The following is a 22,540-nucleotide window of genomic DNA, read 5'->3' on the forward strand; positions in this document are numbered from 1 at the left end:
CAAGGACAATGCATTCATTAAGTAAATGTGTCTCCAAGGTTCTGTGCCCTTAGTCAGGAAAGAGCAAAACCCATGCTACCCTTCATCCTCAGACATTGTATATATAGCTTTCTGCATCAACAGAAGAGTCTTCCTTGTTCTTTGGCAACTCACCCCATCAAGTTTGATGTCTCCCTCAAAAAGATCCAGATGCAAATCTAAGAGAAGAGTGAAGAAGAAAAATTCATGTTAGTAAATTGGGTTCAAACTCTCTACATAATAGATGATGTTAGGGCTGGGGTGGTGGCTCAGTGGTAGAGTGCTCGCCTAGTGTGTGCAAGGTGCTGGGTTCGATCCTCAGCACCACATAAAAATAAATAAATGAAATAAAGGTATTGTGTCCAACTACAACTAAAAAAATAAAAGAAAAGATGTGGTTAAAAAAATAGAGATGTACAAACCTTCATTGATATTGAAAATGTCCTGCTCAGTTCCACCATCTATATCTTTGACCAAAATAACAAAGAAAGAGTAAGTTGAACATTGTGTTTAGGGTAGGAGAAAATATTTATCAATTATATAATCAAAAGTAAACAAGTTTATTTTGCCTCAGATAAGTGACTAATAGATTCTGATTCAACATCAATTGATTATTCTAGTTGATTGATTCAGTGTCTTAATCAAATAGTTAATTGATTATGGCCTCCCATCAGCCAGACAGGGAACTAAAGAAAGGGCTTTTGATATTTACTCTGTCCTGTCCAATGACTCAGGAATAAGAAATTGGTCATTCCATATATTATTAACCTTCAAAGACCAGATTGAATGACTAGATGAAATAGGAAACAAATGTTTAGAATACAGCCTGTATTATCAGGTTCATCTGATTTAACTCAAAATAACAAAAACAAAGGCAAGCATTTATGGAGTGGCTGTCTGTCACTGTATTTGGCCTTCCCTGGGCCACCATCTCTTTCTCTGATGAGCATATGGACCCTGGAAGGAGGACAATATATACAAACATTCCCTTGCTAATTCAAGAGGCCAGTGTTGAATCAAAGTTCACTGCAATTACACATCAGTGCTACATAAGCGATTATGCATTAGGCTTAGGAGTAAACACATCCTAGGTTATTCAGTCATTTCACTATCCACATTACCTTCTTTTACTGTAATCTAGAGGAAAACTCAAAATAGACTCACCAAAGTTTTCTTGAACTGGCTGGGAAACAAACATAAATATATAAAAAAAGATATTATTGGGATGCCACGATATATATGGTCTTCTTGTTTCCAATTTATAACCAGACGTTCACTGTTGTTCTTTCTTCATTATCATTATGTATTCGTTTCTGGCATGTAACTGAGATAGCTAAGTTGGAAATCTAAGATGTTTTTGTTTTGTTTTGTTTTTGCAAAACTTCTTGCTTCCAATAGAAACTGAAACTGCTTGTTAAAAGAATTTGAAGGTAAAAGAAACAAGGAAATCAACTTCAAAAGCTGAAAAGAAAGCAGAACATACAACTCTGGCCCTCAAATCACTGTTTACCTTAAACATGATCTTCTAAAGGATTCATGCAGCAATACTTGAAAAGCCTAAAAATGCATTCCCAATATTGAAATATTGTCATTTATAACAAGGCTTTTATTTTTTTTCCTTTAATTTTTATTGTTGGTTGTTCAAAACATTACATAGTTCTTGACATATCATATTTCACACTTTGATTCAAGTGGGTTATGAACTCCCATTTTTACCCCGAATACAGATTGCAGCATCACATCAGTTACACATCCACTGTTTTACATATTGCTATACTAGTGTCTGTTGTATTCTGCTGCCTTTCCTATCCTCTACTATCCCCCATCCCCTCCCCTCCCATCTTCTCTCTCTACCCCATCTACTGTAATTCATTTCTCCCCCTTGTTTTCCCCCCCTTTCCCCTCACTTCCTCTTGTATGTAATTTTGTATAACCCTGAGGGTCTCCTTCCATTTCCATGCAATTTCCCTTCTCTTTCCTTTTCCCTCCCACCTCTCACCCCTGTTTAATGTTAATCTTCTTCTCATGCTCTTCCTCCCAACTCTGTTCTTAGTTACTCTCCTTATATCAAAGAAAACATTTGGCATTTGTTTTTTAGGGATTGGCTAGCTTCACTTAGCATAATCTGTTCTAATGCCATCCATTTCCCTGCAAATTCTATGATTTTGTCATTTTTAATGCAGAGTAATACTCCATTGTGTATAAATGCCACATTTTTTTTTATCCATTCGTCTATTGAAGGACATCTAGGTTGGTTCCACAGTCTTGCTATTCCTCAATAGGACACCCATAGCACAAGAGTTAATAACTAGAATCAACAAATGGGACTTACTCAAACTAAAAAGTTTTTTCTCAGCAAAAGAAACAATAAGAGAGGTAAATAGGGAGCCTACATCCTGGGAACAAATCTTTACTCCTCACATTTCAGATAGAGCCCTAATATCCAGAGTATACAAAGAACTCAAAAAATTAAACAATAAGAAAACAAATAACCCAATCAACAAATGGGCCAAGGACCTGAACAGACACTTCTCAGAGGAGGACATACAATCAATCAACAAGTACATGAAAAAATGCTCACCATCACTAGCAGTCAGAGAAATGCAAATCAAAACCACCCTAAGATACCATCTAACTCCAGTAAGATTGGCAGCCATTATGAAGTCAAACAACAACAAGTGCTGGCGAGGATGTTGGGAAAGAGGTACTCTTGTACATTGCTGGTGGGACTGCAAATTGGTACGGCCAATTTGGAAAGCAGTATGGAGATTTCTTGGAAAGTTGGGAATGGCACCACCATTTGACCCAGCTTTTTCCCTTCTCGGTCTATTCCCTAAAGACCTAAAAAGAGCATGCTACAGGGACACTGCTACATCGATGTTCATAGCAGCACAATTCACAATAGCGAGACTGTGGAACCAACCTATAACAAGGCTTTTAAAGGAAATTTTCCTCAAGACTTCATGTCTCTCCTAAGATTCTGCCTTCAACAATAATACAAATACCTGAGGAAAAAATAAATGGGCATACTTTTTGATATGAAAAGTCTTTTTTTCCCCCTGAAAATGGGAAATGACCACTGGAACTCAGACTACATGCCCAGTGGAAAAAAACTGAATCAACCTAGAAAATTTTTAGTTGGTGTGATCTAGTATAAAAGGTGAAGAAACTGGTACACGGTAGACGTGGATTGTCTTACTGGCTTTATCAACTAACAGTAATTTAGTTTACCCTCCTGGTACTAGACTCTCTGTAAAATATGGTCGATATCTGCTTTGCATGAGTATTGCAAGAGTTATGTGAAACTTGCATTATAAAATGTGATAAATTGTCACCCAAGTGTAAAGACAATTATATTCAGACACAGCTTTTATGTCTAAATAGAGTCATAAGGATGCTAACATGATGGAGAACGACCTGATTAGGTTACCACATTTTTTACATCAGCAAGTGCCTTGAGTGTCTCCTACTATGACCACACGCAGCCATACACCCAGAAGAATGCCGGTGAGCCTACAGAATAAAGTTAAAGTACTTATTCCTAATTACAGCTTTAACCTGTATTAAATGTATCTCTTATTTGCAGTTCTAGTTCTTACTCATTGACTGCCAGCTCAACATAATAACTGTTATTTTAAATCACAGCCAAAGGTTTTCCCCCACCCGTTTGAAAGTTCATTTAAACCTTGGGCTGGCCTCTGTTTCTATAGGAAAATTAGTCTAAATGGATAAAGATGCAGGAGAGAAATGCCATGCTATAAAACTTTATAAGTGTTCACAGACCAGGCATGGTGGCACACTCCCGTAATCCCAGTAGCTTGGGAGGCTGAGGTGGGAGGATCATAAGTTTGAGGCCAGCTTTATAGCAACTTACTGAGACCCTGATCCAAAATTTAAAAATTGAAATGGCTGGATTTAGCTCAGTGATAAAGTAAGTGCTCCTGGGTTAAATCCCCAGGTCCCAGTTCCAAAAAAATAAAGAAAAGAAAAAAGAAATAATAATACAAACAAATGATTGTTGGAAACTGAACTCTAAATACTGGTAAATTTTTAGAGATTAAAAATATGTAAGAAGGAAGTGGTAGTAAAACCTCAAAAATCTAAATTTCACGTCACAAAAAGTCACATGTGAGCTGGGCCAAAGTTTCAAAAAATTTGTAAAGGTTTTAAAATTTATAATAGAAACAAAAAAAAAATTCATTCATGAATCCATCCGGTCAACACATCAAATGTTATTTAAAAGGAGGAATCCCTTGGTAAGAAGTGTACCAAGGTCTCAGCCTTCATGGAGCTTACATCTAGAGGAGAAGACAGTACGGGAGAGCTGGGTGTGGTGGCACACACATGTAACCCCAGATGCAGGTGAGAGCAGTCTTTCTGGTGTGCAGGAGGTGATGGAGTGGGTTTAAAGGAAGAGCGAAATTTTCCTGAAAAAGTCTAGTGGATAATTTCTAAGTCAAAGGGTACGAGTATTCTAAATCATGATGGCTCTTGTCAAGTTGTCTGTCTTTTTTTTATTTTAGGGTTGTGCATTCTCCTATATGACAAGATTTGATAAAACCAGTTATAAACAAGCAAGTCTTTTTCTATCATCACCAAGCAGATAGTAGGTTCCAAAATCACTTCAATCTGATGGACAATAAATTATATCTTGTCTTTAAAAAAATAGTCCTTGTAATCCATACAGATATAATTAGCATGGATTCAAAACTGGAAATCACAAAAAAAAAGAATGGGGAAAAGGAGGTATTAAATTCTCCGAGCAGAAAACTTGCACACATTTCAAAATAAAATGCTTATACATTAAAAAACAGTACTATCAAAATAAAATGTTAATATCCTCATGAAAAAGTATAGTGCTTATAATAGGGAACTTTGAAGTCCCTATAAATCTGGATAAAATCTACACGTGCGTCATGATGGCTAGATAAGAATCAGCAGTGCTCTGTGTGAACAGGTTTGGGACAACTTTTACTTGGGAACATTATTTTTAGCTGAAAGGTCATCAAATCTATTTCTTATGGCAAAAAGCCCGACTCATTGAAGAGGTTTACAAATATACTTAATTTGCTTCAACTAGACTGAATCAATGGAGTTCTACATCAAAATGAAAATCTCCCACATTGCTCCAAAAATGAAAAGCAGTCAGACCAAAAAGACCAAGACATCTATGGTAGAGTGATGGTGGCTTTAACCACACAGAAATCTGAGGAATGGAAGATGAAGACACTGTTATGAGTCCCTTCAAGGACAATGCATTCATTGAGTAATGTGTCTCCAAGGTTCTGTGCCCTTAGGCAGGAATGAGCAAAACCCATGCTGCCCTTCATCCTCAGACACTGTGTATAGAGTTTTCTGCAATCAATAGAAGAGTCTTCCTTGATCTTTGGCAACTCACCCCATCAAGTTTGATGTCTCCCTCAAAAAGATCCAGATGCAAATCTAAGAGAAGAATGAAGAAGAAAAATTCATGTTAGTAAATTGAGTTCAAACTCTCTACATAATAGATGATGTTAGGGCTGGGGTTGTGGCTCAGTGGTAGAGTGCTTGCCTAGTTAGTGTGTGCAAGGTTCTGGGTTTGATCCTCAGCACCATATAAAAATAAATAAATGAAATAAAGGTATTGTGTCCAACTACAACTAAAAAAATAAAAGAAAAGATGCGGTTAAAAAAAAACAGAGATGTACAAACCTTCATTGATATTGAAAATGTCCTGCTCAGTTCCACCATCTATATCTTTGACCAAAATAACAAAGAAAGAGTAAGTTGAACATTGTGTTTAGGGTAGGAGAAAATATTTATCAATTATATAATCAAAAGTAAACAAGTTTATTTTGCCTCAGATAAGTGACTAATAGATTCTGATTTAACATAAATTGATTGATTCAGTGTCTTAATCAATTAGTTAATTGATTATGGCCTCCCATCAGCCAGACAGGGAACTAAAGAAAGGGCTTTTGATATTTACTCTGTCCTGTCCAATGACTCAGGAATAAGAAATTGGTCATTCCATATATTATTAACCTTCAAAGACCAGATTGAATGACTACATTAAATAGGAAACAAATGTTTAAAATACAGCCTGTATTATCAGGTTTATCTGATTTAACTCAAAATAACAAAAACAAAGGCAAGCATTTATGGAGTGGCTGTCTGTCACTGTATTTGGCCTTCCCTGGGCCACCATCTCTTTCTCTGATGAGCATATGGACCCTGGAAGGAGGACAATATAACATTCCCTTGCTAATTCAAGAGGCCAGTGTTGAATCAAAGTTCACTGCAATTACACATCAGTGCTACATAAGCGATTATGCATTAGGCTTAGGAGTAAACACATCCTAGGTTATTCAGTCATTTCACTATCCACATTACCTTCTTTTACTGTAATCTAGAGGAAAACTCAAAATAGACTCACCAAAGTTTTCTTGAACTGGCTGGGAAACAAACATAAATATATAAAAAAAGATATTATTGGGATGCCACGATATATATGGTCTTCTTGTTTCCAATTTATAACCAGACGTTCACTGTTGTTCTTTCTTCATTATCATTATGTATTCGTTTCTGGCATGCAACTGAGATAGCTAAGTTGGAAATCTAAGATTTTTTTTTTTTGCAAATAGACTTCTTGCTTTCAATAGAAACTGAAACTGCTTGTTAAATGAATTTAAAGGTAATAGAAACAAAGAACCAACTTCAAAAGCTGAAAAGAAAGCAGAACATACAACTCTGGCCCTCAAATCACTGTTTACCTTAAACATGATCTTCTAAAGGATTCATGCAGCAATACTTGAAAAGCCTAAAAATGCATTCCCAATATTGAAATTTGTCATTTATAACAAGGCTTTTAAAGGAAATTTTCCTCAAGACTTCATGTCTCTCCTAAGATTCTGCCTTCAACAATAATACAAATACCTGAGGAAAAAATAAATGGGCATATTTTTTTGATATGAAAAGCCTTTTTTTCCCTGAAAATAGGTTTTCCACAAATGACCACTAGAATTCAGACTACATGCCCAGTGGAAAAAAACTGAGTCAACCTAGAAAATTTTTAGTTGGTGTGATCTAGTATAAAAGGTGAAGAAACTAGTACACGGTAGATGTGGATTGTCTTACTGGCTTTATCAGCTAACAGTAATTTAGTTTACCTTCCTGGTACTATACTCTCTGTAAAATATGGTCGATACCTGCTTTGCATGAGTATTACAAGAGTTACGTGAAACATGCATAGTAAAATGTAATAAATTGTCACCCAAGTGTAAGGTCCAATTTTATTCAGATACAGCCTTTATGTCTAAACAGAATCATACGAATGCTAACATGTTGGAGAATGACCTGATTAGGTTACCATCATTTTTTACATCAGCAAGTGCCTTGAGTGTCTCCTACTATGACCACACGCAGCCATACACCCAGAAGAATGCCGGTGAGCCTACAGAATAAAGTTAAAGTACTTGTTCCTAACTACAGCTTTAACCTGTATTAAATGTATCTCTTATTTGCAGTTCTAGCTCTTACTCATTGACTGCCAGCTCAACATAATAACTGTTATTTTAAACCACAGCCAAAGGTTTTCCCCCACCCATTTGAAAGTTCATTTAAACCTTGGGCTGGCCTGTGTTTCTATAGGAAAATTAGTCTAAATTGATAAAGATGTAGGAGAGAAATGCCATGCTATAAAACTTTATAAGTGTTCACAGGCCAGGCATGGTGGCACACTCCCGTAATCCCAGGAGCTTGGGAGGCTGAGGCAGGAAGATCACAAATTCAGAGTCAGTCTCAGCATCTTAGTGAGACCCTGTCTCAAAAATAAAAATTAAAACAGAAAGTTTTGACTATGCCTATGCCATTTTTCATACTTCATTCCTGTGTCAAGTTACTCTAGCATCAATCCATATTTCTTCAACAGTAAAAATAGAATGATTTTCAAAATTCATATTTCCCATCTTATCAAAAGAAAACTTGTTACATGACATTGAAACTGAAAAAAAAAATAATAATTTTATGTCAATGTCTCTGATTCTCTGCCTGGTAAAAGTGCTTCCCTAAATCCTTCTAGCCCCTGCCTACAAGTAAAAATAAAAATTAAAAAATTCAATTGAGATTAACATTTGAAACATATAATAAACATAAAAAGGACAAATTTTCCTTAATGATTGATGTCAAATGCCCCCCAATTTTTCTAATTGTTTTCTATACATTGTTTTCTTACCCAGCCAGCAACCATGAGAAGGTTGCCCAGGAACAAAAACCAAGACAGAGACCATGAATCCATGTTGTAGCTTCCAGTTGAAAGTTGCAAACTATGACGTTCAGAGTAGAGTTGACTTTTTCAAAAGCAAACATCATAACTTATAGCCTTTGATCTCAATGATCCATCTTGCAGGTTAGTTTGCTGCGGTAGTAACCTCTAATCAAGGAGGTAAAGTCCAGTATCTCTAGCACACCTCTGTGGAGGCTCCCCCCACCCCCACCAACATTTAATAGCTAAGTGCCTGGATAAGGCCTATTAATAAAACACATTCTCTAACATATATGTTCTGATTCCTAAGACTACTGCTTGAAAACAAGAAAATATCAAATTTTCAATTTTGCTTTTTCAAATAATAAACATATATGAAACTTCTTTCTGTCTGTGTAGCCCTGTGATGCTTTAACGTACACAGTTATGTCTGATATTCTTTATCATTCTTTTGTTTCTTAAAAATCTATTGAGCTGAGGATGTAACTCAATGGCAGAGCACTTTGCCTGGAAAGTGTAAAACCCTGGATTAGGTCCCCAGCATCAGAAAAAAAAATTGTGGATTGCCTATAATTTATTGCGTTATTAAAACTATTAATGTGTCTAGAAAATGGGCATAGTTGATATTCATATATAAAGTAGAAAATAGTGACATATCTCACTTCTGAACGTTCTTACCAAGTAAATATACATGAGAATTAGGGTTAAAAGGGTAGGAATTGTCACTGATTTTCTAATAAAATGATGTTTCCAATCCGCTTCATTTTTTTTTCTTCTTATCTTGGAATAACTCCTCTTTAGAAACAACATTCTGACTCAATCTCCACGGTTTCACTTACTGACAGAATCATAATTTTGAAATACTAAATTTTTTCAGTTTTTCCTTCCCCTCTCTTGCTTGGTCTTTGCCCTATTTGGGGCTACTAGAAAGGACATGGAAAAACATGTAGTATAGGCAAAGGATTTGAGAAGATGCTTCTTTTGTTTTTCTTTTAATTATTTTATTTGTTCTCTTTAGATATACATGACAATAGGATGTATTTTGACATATTATACATACATGAAGTATAACCTATTCTACTTAGGATCCCATTCTGTGGTTGTGCATGATGTGGAGTTACAATGGTTGTGTATTCACACATGAACATCGAAAGTTAGGGCTGATTCATTCTATTGTCTTTCCTATTTCCATCTCCCCTCCCTTCCCTTCATTTCCCTTTGTCTAATCCAACAAACTTCAATCTTCCCCCACCTTATTGTGTGTTAGAATTCACATATCAGAGAGAACATTCAGTCTGTGGTTTGGGGGGGATTGGCTTATTTTACTTAGCATGATTGATTCCAGTTCCATCCATTTACCAACAAATGCCATAATTTCATGGAAGATGCTTCTTGTATACAAGCAAACTATTCCCACCCTGAGAGGGTAGGTGGAGGGTTAAAAAGAAAAGTTTAAGATGGTAGGTATTGGTCAATCCCTCCAGCCTGGCAGGGTGGCGCACGCCTGTGATCCCAACAGATCGGGAAGCTGAGACAGGATGATCACAAGTTCAAAACCAGCCTCAGCAATTAAGTGAGGCTCTAAGCAATTTAGCAAGACCCTGTCTCTAAGGAAAATATTTTTTTTAAATGGCTAAGAATGTGGCTTAATGGTTAAGTGTCACTGGGTTCAATCTCCACTACCAAAAAAAAAAATCTAGATCTATCCCTCACTATTGAGTCTCTGAGACTTCCCCAGTAGTTGGTATAATCCAAAGGCAAATAGGTCAATTTCCTGGGTAGAGTCCCAGGGAAACAATATAACAGAAGAAAGGATGTCTTATGAAAAGGAAGATAGGTCCTGTGAGGGCAAGCCTGGCACCACAGTACAGGGAAGGTCACCAGCCCTGAAGGACTATGTGAGTGGGAATAAGGCTGTCCTCACGGCAGACTACACAGGATGATAGCCAAGGGCCAGACAGAGGGACTATTCCAAAGGATGTCTGTGAATTTATGGCACCTGGAATCAGATGAGACCCTCCCAAAGCCTTGGGTCAATTAAGCTTAGACACAATCCAAAGGCTACAAAATTTTATGTGAATGGCTACGGTTAAATCTCTATCACCTACATGGATGGGCACCTCAACTGATAATTACTGCTACAGAAAAAAATATTTATGCATATCTGTTTTGGTGAACTGATGTTTGGAACTGAAAGATGTGACTACACTGTGTGTATTGGGACAGGCAGCTCTTATCACCTGAAGTTAGGAAAAGCGGAAGCAGGATGAGCAGCACCAACAGTTTCTAGGATCTCAAAAGCTATTTTAAGCCCTGATGATAGCATATTAACAGCGCCTGATGCAGAGTCTCATGGGAAGTCACTGAGGCATTGCTGACGCCAACTCCAAAAAATGTATTTTGCCTATAATAAATGTGGTGTTGTCTTTTACATTTCCTTCTTTTCTGGGTTGTCGATGCAATTCTACTGCAGAAGATACTCTTGACAGTTCTAGCAAACCTCCATCTTCCATCACTTGTATTCTGCCCCTTGGAGGCTTCTACAAGCTTCACAATGACCTTTGGAGTCTAATCCCAGGAAACTGTCTCTGACTCTGTGAGTCTCCCAGGCAACAACATCAACAGGAAACCCAGGGCTTGAGACATTAGGACTTATACATTGCACAGAAATCCACTGGAATCACCAGGAAAGCATGTTTCTTTTAGAAAACTGATTCTCAAAATCCCCAAAGAATATAGTACACTCTAGACCTGAGGGTAATACATGATGACCATAGAAAAATTTCTTTTCTTTTTTTTTTGTTCTGTATTTTTTTATTGGTTGTTCAAAACATTACAAAACTCTTGACATATCATATTTCATACATTAGATTCAAGTGGGTTATGAACTCCCATTTTTACCCCAAATACAGATTGCAGAATCACATCAGTTACACATCCATGTTTTTACATAATGCCATATTAGTGACTGTTGTATTCTACTACCTTTCCTATCCTCTACTATCCCCCCTCCCCTCCCCTCCCATCTTCTCTCTCTACCCCATCTACTGTAATTCATTTCTCTCCTTGTTTTTTTTTCCCATTCCCCTCATAACCTCTTATATGTAATTTTGTATAACAATGAGGGTCTCCTTCCATTTCCATGCAATTTCCCTTTTCTCTACCTTTCCTTCCCACCTCATGTCTCTGTTTAATGTTAATCTTTTCCTCCTGCTCTTCCTCCCTGCTCTGTTCTTAGTTGCTCTCATTATATCAAAGAAGACATTTGGCATTTGTTTTTTTAGGGATTGGCTAGCTTCACTTAGCATAATCTGCTCTAGTGCCATCCATTTCCCTGAAAATTCCATGATTTTGTCATTTTTTAATGCTGCGTAATACTCCATTGTGTATAAATGCCACATTTTTTTTATCCATTCATCTATTGAAGGGCATCTGGGTTGGTTCCACAGTCTAGCTATTGTGAATTGTGCTGCTATGAACATCGATGTGGTACACTCTTTTACGGGTTGACCATAGAAAAATTTCTAACAAGAAATAGCATAGCAAGTACAATGAAAGATCCCAAAGACTTAATGTTTTTCTTCTCTCAAAGCCCATATTATTGGGGCAGAGGATGGGGGGCTCTACTAGGGATTGAACCCAGAGCCTTACGTAACTGAATAGAATACTTAAGGTTATAGTTGAGAAATAAGAGTTGGCATTTTCTGATTTTGTTTTTCATTTTCTTTTCTTCTTTTTTAGGGGGACAGGATTGAACCCAGAAGTGCTTTACCACTAAGCCACATCCCCAGCTCTTTTTATTTTCTGTTTTGAGATCGGGTCTTCAAGTTGGTGAGGCTGGCCTCAAACTTGATCCTCTTCAGCCTCCCAACTTTCTGGCATTACAGGCCAGTGCCATCATGCCTGGCTACAAAGTCTGTTTTCTTTACCTGATTCTCTCTCCCTAAAAAAAAAAAAAAAAAAAAAAAAAGTGTAAGTTAGGTCATGAGTTTCTCAATACTAGCTCTTCATGGAATCTGATAAATGCTTCTATAAAATATTGAGAAGGTACGTATATTTGAACTTAAATGAAACTAAATAGATCTAGAAAAAAGGTAAAGGATAAATGTGGAGTGATTGTAGAAATCCCTGGGAACACAAATTACCAACCAACTAAAGAACAAAAGAGCTCAAAGACACCTGCCCAAGACCTCTGCATTGTTTGGTGCTGTACAGACTAAACACATTTTTTCACAGAGATCTTGTGAATTCCTCCCCTCAAATTAAATTGCTCACCCCATGTTTCAAAATTGTTATGTTACTTATTAATCAGGGTTTTCCAGATCAACAGAACCATAGGATGTGTATATAGTGACTGTAAGTGACTATAAAGGCTGGCAAGACCACACTGTGCAAAGGGTGGCCAGCAGACTGGAGACCCAGGTAGGAAATGAAGTTGCCGATAGAGGCTCAAGAGTATTGGCTGGCAGAGAATCCTCCTCCCCCTCTGTCTTTTTTTCTCTTGAGGCCCACCCACATTATAGAAGATAACCTGCTTTACTCAAAGTCTACTGAATTGAATATTAATCTTATCTATAATAAAACACCTTCACAATAATATTTAAATTGGTGTTTGACCAAATATCTGGATACTATTGACTGGCTATAGCCTAGCCAAGTTGACACAAGATTAACCACCACAGTTCCTTCCTTAACTTGGTCACCTGTTCATAGGGTACCTATCGGTCAGACTGTAGGTCATATTTTCATCTCATAAAACTATTGACTTCATTGCCAGTCACAACCCAGGCTGAAGGCAAAGATACTATCCACTGTTGTCATGATAATTGAGACCAACAACACAGTCCCATCTTCAATGACCAAAAGTAACACTTCACATTTTAAGAAATCAATTTGAGCCAGGCACAGTGGATGCCTGTAACCCCAGTGGCTCAGGAGGCTGAGACAGGAGGATCATGAGTTCAAAGCCAGTCTCAGCAAAAAACAAGGCACTAAGCAACTCAGTAAGATCCTATCTCTAAATAAAATACAAAAAATTAGGGCTGGGGAGGTCGCTTAGTGGTCTAGTGCCCCTGAGTTAAATTCCTGGTACCTGACACCCACCCACCCCCCCCAAAAAAAGAAAGAAATTTGACTGAGGCAGTGAGGAAAAGTTCTACCCCTACTTAGGAAGATCCTACTCCAACCGCCTGGACCCCATTTAAAAATCTTCTGCTGGGAACCAACACACAAAGGAACAGTGGGGAGAAACCCCTGTAATGTGACTAGGTAAACAGCTTCCTCCTACTACAATAAGAACACCAGGTGACTTATAAAATTTGACAAGCCTAATCTAGTTCAGCCAGCTTCATGCTGTTACGAATTTAGCCCAAGCTGAAATGGTCTAATAGTGGGCATTAGCTGACTTTGTGATGGAAAGAGTGACATCAGAGGCCACTCCTAATTTAACAGGGGGACTGTGAAAGGAATTCAACTACCTCAAACTCAGTTCCAATTAACTGCAAACACCCACAAGGAGAGATGAATCATTTCCATTTTGATTGCCTTTATGTATGGCAATCATAAAATCTGGCATTTATTACCAGATTTATTTTTTTATTTGTTTGTTTGTTTGTTTGCTTTTCCCAAGTAAATAGGAACCAAAGCCATTGAGTTGGCACGTGGTATTTGTTAATGTTTGCTGAGAAAAATGAGAATAAGCTATTGAAGATCAATGTCCTTCTATGAATTGTCTTCATAGCCTCCCTCATCTCTGCTAGGCACATAAGTCCAACAGCCAATAAAATCACATATTATTGTCCCATATACTTTTGTCCTGTACGAACTAGTACTTCCCACTGTGAAATAATGCAAGGCTTTGTCATGATATATTATTATGGACTTCCTTTATACACATTTGCTGAGAGCTGTATATGAATTATGGGTTTATTTGAGCCAACATAAAGCAAGGAAGCTGCTTTTCTGGGAACTCGGGGGTGACATTCCCTGGTTCAAGAAAGCCTGGATTGTGCTGGCACCCTGCCTTAGCTCACAGGTTTAGGCTCAAACACAGTCACCTGGAGATGGGCGTAACCTGCCAAGCACCAAACAACCTGTTTACTGCAAGATCCCTGCCACACTGAAACCTCATCCCTGCCTTTGATGTACTTCCCCTTAAATGTCTTTTTCATTTCAGTTGTTTAGTTCCAGTTCCTATCAGGGCTGGAAGGCCCATCCAGCACCTCACTTTTAAATCTATTCTCTGGCTTTGTCTTTATTTCTTACTGATTATTTCAGACTTTTTTCCTCCAAATGGCTCACACCTCCTAGCAGGAATCTATTCTTCTGGGGTGCTGGCTACTCTGGCACACATTCCTGCTTGATAATTTTGTTGGGCTGAATCACTCTTATGTGCAAAGTCAAAAAAAAAAAAAAAGAAAAAGAAAAGAAAAGAATGCTTCCTGAGGGTGGAAGTACAGTGCAACAATAGCATAGTTTTAAAAGCCACTCGTGGGACCTCCAGTTTCCACTCCAGCATGTAAGAAGTTGCCACTCCTCCTAACAAATGAAAAGTTGAACAAACTGCAAAGTTGCCAACTTCTCTTAGATCTCTAAAAGAGGCGAGATTACAGGGCAAATTGCTGTTCCTCAAATTGGAGGGACCACAGGTGAACAGAGAGTCACAACAGAGCAAAGACCACTGCAAGGAATCAGTAGTGGGGGGCGGAAAGTTTGAAATGTTGTCAATAAATTGCTGGAGGGCCAGTGTGGACAAGTCTGAGCCATCAAAAACTCCAGGGGAGGACCAGGGAGTAGAACTCTCAGAGGTAGAGCACTAGCCTAGTATAGGAGAGCTCCTGGGTTCCGGTGCCCCACCCCTGAAAAATCTGCCAGGAAAACCAGTCCCAAAGTAGTGGTGAGAAGCATGAGGAGTTTTACCTCCATGAACTCTTCTAGGTTCTCACAGTGAATATTGGAGAAAAGTCCCCTCATGATTACTGCAGGGGCAGAGAAAAGAAACCATTTTGAAAACCCCCAAAGCACTATGTTCTTCTTAACAAGGTCAGCCCTCAGAAGAAAGTGCTTCACCAGAACCTAATCTGCTGGAGAAACTTCCCTAACTCCCCTGAGAGAAGGAAAACACCCAACTCCAGCTGCCTCTAGCCTTCCACGTGAGGGAGAGAAAATACCCAACTCCACTTCATTCTGGCCATCCTGTCCCAACTAAGTGATTGGAGGTGAGAAGTCTGAAAGCACATGGGAAGTTCAAGTCTAGAGATACAGGATTGCCAAAATGCTGAAACCTAATCTCAGGACTGCAGCGGGCTTCCCTTCCCCAACACTTTACCACCAGTACACACATTTTACCCAGTGCATGGTGTTCAGCTATCCAGAAAAAAAAAAAAAAAGACAAGTGTACTCAAACGCCAAAAAAGTTGAAGAGCTAGAGCTGGTATTAGAATCAGGATCCAATGTGGCAGAAGTGTTGGGATTATTAGACCAGGGGTTTAAAACGACTATATTTAATATGTTAAGGGCTCTAATGGATAAAGTAGTCAGCATGCAAGAACAGGTGGGTACTGTAAGCAGAGAGATGGAAATTCTAAGAAAATCAAAAGTCGATGCTAATGATAAAAAACAAAATCACTGTAACAGAAAAATGCCTTTGATGAGGGCTGGATTGTAGCTCAGTGGTAGAGCACTCGTTTAGCTTGTGAAGGCATGTGTTCAATCCAATCCTCAGCACCACATAGAAATAAATAAAAGTATCATGCCCATCTATAACTAAAAAATAAAGAAAGAATGCCTTTGATGGCCTTGTTAGTAAGCTGGATACTGCTGAAGAAATCAGAAAGAATCTTTGAGCTTAAGAAGACCTCAATGGAAACCTCCAAAACTAAAAACCAAAAAAAAAAAAAAAGACTGGGACAGAATATTCAGTAATGGTAGAACAATTCCAAAAGGTGTTATTCCCACATAATGAGAATTCTAAATGAAGAAAAAAAAGAGAAACAAGAAATATTTGAACGATGACTCAATTTCCCCAAAATTACTGTCATACGCCAAACCAGAGATCCAGAAAGCTCATTGAATACCAAGTAGGATACATTCCAAAAATCTATATCCAGGTATGTCATTTTCAAACTATAGAAAATAAAAGATGAAGAAAAAAATCCTGAAAGATGCCAGAGGGGAAAACACCTTACCCATAAAGAAAAAAGACAGGAATTGCATCAGAATTCTCCTCAGAAATCATGCAAGCATGAAGACAGTGGAGAAATATTTAAAGTGTTTAGAGATAAAAACTACCAACCAAGAATTCTATATCCTACATTATCTTTCAAAAAGTGAAGGAGAAGCAAAGATTTTCTTGGACAAATCAAAATTGATGGACAATTTCTGTCAGTAGGCCTACCTTGCAAGAAATATTATAAGAAGTCCTTTAGGGCAAAAGAAAATGATTTAAGTCAGAAACTTGGATTGACATAATGAAAGACATAGCACCAAAGAAGGAATATTTTAATTGAGTTAATAGACAACAGTTTGTTCAAAATAATAATAGCAATTATTATTTGTTATTTTCATATTTATGTATATTTGCATATAAGCTTAGTGATGACATCAATGACATAAAGATAGGAGGGAGGAATTGGGATTCTTTTGTTTGGGCTGAAGGTTTTGCTTAGTGGTAGAGTGCTTTCCTCGCATGTGGTAGGCCCCAGGTTCAGGTTCAATCCCCAGCACTGTCAAAAACAAAAGTGGGATTATTTTATTATAAGGAACTCATGCTATCCAAGAAGCAGTATTATTTAAAAGTGGACTTAGATTAGTTTTAAACATATATTACAAAATTCCAGAGCAACCACTTAAAAGAAGCAAAAGGCAGCATAACGGATATACTATCAAGCAGCACTGGTCAGGGGGTTGGGGGTAAGGCTTCTAATGTAGGGTGCCTCTGGAGCTAAATGGGGGATATTTGGAGAGCACAATTCAGTCATGGCTCTGACTTTGAACAGAAGATTAAAAATCAGGGTTATACAAAAGAACATACAAGAGGAAATGAGGGGAAAGGGAAAAATAATACAAGGGGGAGAAATGAAGGTCAATAGAGGGGGTAGAGAGAGAAGAGGGGAGGGGAGGGGAGGGGAGGGGGGATAGTAGAGGATAAGAAAGGTAGCAGAACACGTCAGTCACTAGTATGGCAATATGTAAATCAATGGATGTGTAATTGATGTGATTCTGCAATATGTATATGGGCTAAAAGTGGGAGTTCATAACCCACTTGAAGCAAAGTGTGAAAGATGATATATCAAGAACTATGTAATGTTTTGAACAACCAACAATAAACAAAAAAAAAAATCAACTGTGAGCCGGGTCCAGTAGCACACTCCTGTAATCCCGGCAGCTCAGGAGGATAAGGCAGGAAGACTGAATTCAAAGCCAGCCTCAGCAACAGGGAGATGCTAAGCAACTCCTACCTCTAAATAAAATACAAAAGAGGGCTGGGGATGTGGCTCATTGTTTGAGTGTCCTGATTTCAATACCTGGTACCCCACCCACTTCCCCTGACCAAAAAAAAAAACCCAACTGTGAACATCTCAGATATTCTACCAGTGAAGGGCACTTACTTTCCATAGAAGAAAGCAGTAGAATGGAGGACAGTGGTCCTGGGGCTGAAAGATCTGTAGATTCAGCTTCAGAATCAATCTCTAAGACTCCAGAGTCATTTTGTGTTTGTAATCCTCTCACCATAATGATTCATGATGGTAGAGGCATCCCTCAGCCTCCATGGATCATAACTTGGGGTCCACAAGCTATGGATAAAAGTCACAGATTCTGTCAACAGGATAAAAAAAAATCACACCTTACTTTTACTCGCCTGTCATTAAAATGTAAACTTATTCTTCATTGTGAAAATAGGCAACAAGCCACAGTAGAGGTGTAAGTACTTTGTCCTCCATACAAATAACAAATATGGGGGGGAAATATTGGGGAGACATAATGGCCAAATCATATTGTTATATTGTGAGCATGTACAAATATGTAACAACAGATCCCATCAATATGTACAACAATACCGCACTGATTAAAAAATGTGAGAGGAAAAAAAGAAATAACAGATATTTTCATAGCAGGTCCCATAGGTGCTGATATCTCAAAGTATTACTTATACTCTTTGCTACTTTGAAATTATGGTAGTTATTAGGCCTACAGCAAGAGCTTGTCATTTAATCCATTAATAAAGAAATACATTTAATCCATTAATAAAGAAAATTACTACATCAAAACTCTGTCCTTTTTGCCAACAGTATTTCAACTTAATTGGTTTCCTCTGTATTTTATTTTGTGCATTTAAAACATTATTCTGGGAAGAAATCAGAATAATGAGCTTCATTAGACTAACAAAGAAGTCTATGGCTCAGAACTGTTGGGGTGAGAACAGCCTCTTTGCATTGTGCTCTTCTTCTCTAGTTGGACATTGCAGTGAATTCTCATGAAGGGATAGGCTGTGTTTTCATGACAGTTCCAGGAAGCAGCCCAAACCATCAAGTTAGAGGACTGTAAGCAAGCTGTTTTATCCATTAGGCACCATAGAAACAGGGCCCAAGGCCAATGAGCATGAACAATTGCTGTCTACAAAAATGCTTGAGACAGACCTAGGGGGAAAAAATCATTTGCTTTAGACTAAAAATAAAGCTACAGATGTGAAATCAATAAATGTCTAATTAAACATTCTACCAAATATCATATGTCAAATCCATCTGTCATTAGATTTAATATTCTTAAATATTTTTTTCATTTGAAAAAAAATTATAGATCAGATTTTTCTCACTCTGCAAAAAATCTCCAGTAAACATAATCATGAAGAAAGGCAATAAAATGTTAAAATGACTCATAGCCAAATATTTTTAAAAGCAGAATTGTAAAAATATGCCCAATCTTTTATGGGGGGACCATATGTATGTAATGTGGAATGTCTCTGCATTTTGGTATTTTTGAAAGGGTATGATGGGGTGGGGCGCCCAAGTCTTCAAAGGTCTCATAAGCACACTGACCAAAGTTGGAACTTACTCTCTGGGCTCCCATAAGCAGCACAGCCTTGGAGTTTATTTAGGCTTTGGAACGATTTCCCATATTGACGTCCCTCTCTTTTCTCTCATGGCCTTCCCAATCCTCCTGCCATCTTTTCTCAGCCTCCTCTTTCAGATTCATTCCCTTTTCCATGGCATTTCACCCTAGAAAGGTAAAGGTGTCCGGTTTGACTATTCTTTCAGGGTGTTTGATATTGGCCATTTAAACTTCCTCCTTGGAAGGTTGGCTGGGATTTCTCAGCCCAGATCTCTGAACCTCTAACGGAGGATATCTGGTCCACTGCAAGTTGGGATTCTTTTCTGTCCTCTCTCTTGGCTTTCTTTTCTCCTGGTTTCCTGAAAAACCTCCAGACAAACCTACCTTGGTCACCTTGAGTAGGGACAAGTTATACCCAAGAAAGAAATTGTCATCGCTTTCTTTCTTCCATTTCTTGTTCCCTATTGCTAGATTCTTGCTCTCCTCTTTCTGACTTTATAATAATAACAAAATAACACTCTTTAAAATCATTTATAATTGTACTACAATTTCAATTAAATTTTCTTTTTTGGAGGAGAAACTTGGGGAAAATGATCCTGGAGCTCACCAGGGAACATAAAATCTGAAAATAGTCAAGAAAATTTTTTAAAATAATTGACACAAGAGTGGGGTGTCAGTGGTACATAGGAAGAGAGTGGCAAGACCCTTCTCTGACATTAGATGTTAAAAGTCATTTGAGCAGGGCACAGTGGTACACACCTGTAATCCCAGCAACTCAGGAGGCTGAGGCAGGAAGATCACAAATTCAAAGCCAGTCTCAGCAATTTAGCAAGACCCTAAGCCTGCAAGACCCTGTCTCAAAGAATAAAAAGGGCTGGGGATGTGGCTCAGTGGTTAAGCATCCCTGGATTTGATCTCCGGTACCCACAATTTGAAATTTATACTAAAAACTGTAGCAGCACAGGGATAGATTAATAAAACAATATAAATCCCCAAGCCAGACCCAAATATAAGAAATCTACTAAATGCTCAAGATGATATTTTAAACCAGTGGATAAATAATGAATTAGCAAGATGTCTAATAACTAGATGCATACTTTTAAAAAATGTTAAAAGAACAGAACAGTAAAACATCAGCTGGAATTAGCTAGACAGAGGTGGGGGAAGGGGCTTAGTTATTTTAGATAGAGAGCCACCAGAGCAAAGGAACTAAAGAAAAGAGTATGGAGCATGCACAGATAAAGCCGGAGTCCCAGAGGAGAATCAGAGCCCAGGGGAGACTAGTAGGAGACGGAGTGGGAGAGCAGCCAACAGCCAGCCGCGTGGGGCAGAGGACGCCTTGCTAGGCAGGCTTGGACTTGATCCCGAAGTGGACGGGAAGCCATTAAAGATTTTAAGCAGGAAATTGTCATGATCAGCTTTTTACTTTAGATAGATTACTCTGCTGTCTGTTTAAAGGATGAATTCAAAAAGGTTAAGATTAGAATCAAAGAGACCTTTTAAGATTTAGTTGCATAAAGAGAAAATTCCAGAAATACTTAGGAATAGAATCCGGTCATAAAAGTTTAAGGGAGAAATAGAGTAGTCACGTATTACCCATGGGCGATCATTCCAATAACCCCAGTGGATACCTAAAACAACACATGTACTGAACCTAAAACAACACATGTACTGAACCCTACATATACTCTCTCTCTCTCTCTCTCTCTCTCTCTCTCTCTCTCTCTCTCTATATATATATATATATATATATATATATATATATATATATAAATTTAACATACACATATTTAACACCATTTCCATCTGAACAAAGCACTTATCATGAGCTCTGGCCATAATTTTTGCAGTTTGAGGTAGGACAGCAAGGCTAGCATAATTTTTTTTCTTCCTTTTTCAAGATTTCACAGGTAAATTTGTTCTTATTATAAATCTTAGCAACCTCAGCAGACATATTTTTTCCTTTTCATATTAGGTCAAGCACTTTACGGCTTCTCTTTGGCAGATCTGAACTGTCAGCATAATTACTCTTGCACATTGGAGTAAAATAAGGGTTATTTGAACAAAGACAAGTAATACCATGACAGTTGATTTAATAACTAAGACAGCTAAGTGACTAACAGGCAGGTAGCAAATACAATGTGGATACTCTAGACAAAGGGATGATCCACACCAGGGACAGGATTGGGCAGGACAGCACGAGATATCTTCATACTACTCAGAACAATGTATCATTTAAAACATGGATTTTTTTATTTTTTGAATTTTTCATTTAATATTTTCAGACCAGTTTGACAATGGGTCAACTAAAACTTTTTTTTTTTTTTTTTGGTCAACTGAAACTTTATAAAATAAACAGGACTACTGTAGATGGAAAAGAAATGTTATGTTACCAGTATGATTGTGATGTTTGAGGATTTAAGTGGTGAGAGAAAGGGAAAAAATAAGACAGATTCTTAAAGGAGCAGCAGGTATACCAAAAACTTCACTGAAAGAGAAAGCCTTGGGTTTATTGGCAGCAAAGCTGGAGCCAGAGAAGATGGAGAGGAGGACACAAGAGGGAAAGCCTGGGAGGAGTGGGGAAGAGTGGGGAAGCAAAAGATCACATCTCTATAAATAGAGAAGGAGGAGACTGCTAACTCATAGAGCAGGCAGTACCCTGCCTCATACGGTCCTCACGCTCAGCTCTCGTGTTCTTGTCTTCATCAGTTTCAAACTCTTTCTGAAGAGATCCTACACCTGGCAGAAAGGACAAGTCCATGTATTGCTCTAAAGGACTCCTAACCCCTGTAATCCTAGTGACTGGGGAGGCTGAGGCAGGAGGATTGTGAATTCCAAGCCAGCCTCAGCAAAAGTGAGGCGCTAAGCAACTTGGTGAGACCCTGTCTCTAAACAAAATACAAAATAGGGCTGGGGATGTGGCTCAGTGGCCCAGTGCTCCTGAGTTCAATCCCCGGTACTCCCCCAGCCCCCCCAAAAAAAACAAGGCTCCTAACCTTTCATTCAACATTTCCTGTACCCACTTCCTGTATCCACTGTTCTCAGTGCTGGGGCAGGACAGAGAATGAAACAGATTAGGTCCCTGTCTTCCTGGGAGAGAAAATAATTATCTAATAAATAACCATAGAAATGCAATGTCAGGAAGTGACAAGTACCATGAAGAAACCGGAATAAACTGAGACACAAAAGAAGGATGTTATTCTTTATCAGTAGTCAAGGGAGGAACCTCTA

The 22,540-nt window shown here is 38.1% G+C and overlaps 1 protein-coding gene across 1 annotated transcript in view; it reads right to left on the reverse strand.

Moving 5' to 3' along the window:
* Mep1b (meprin A subunit beta) overlaps positions 1 to 22,070 on the reverse strand; it is a 47,512-nt gene extending 25,442 nt beyond the window's left edge. The window contains exons 1-3 of the mRNA XM_071602595.1: positions 21,980 to 22,070; positions 441 to 485; positions 154 to 197 (exon numbers count right to left, since the gene is read on the reverse strand). Of these exons, the coding sequence (XP_071458696.1) occupies positions 154 to 197; positions 441 to 485; positions 21,980 to 22,070 (180 nt within the window). The remainder of the gene's footprint in view (positions 1 to 153; positions 198 to 440; positions 486 to 21,979) is intronic.
* Positions 22,071 to 22,540: the final 470 nt, after the last annotated feature.

This window comes from Marmota flaviventris, chromosome 16 (assembly GCF_047511675.1).
Source record: "Marmota flaviventris isolate mMarFla1 chromosome 16, mMarFla1.hap1, whole genome shotgun sequence".
NCBI lineage: Eukaryota > Metazoa > Chordata > Mammalia > Rodentia > Sciuridae > Marmota > Marmota flaviventris.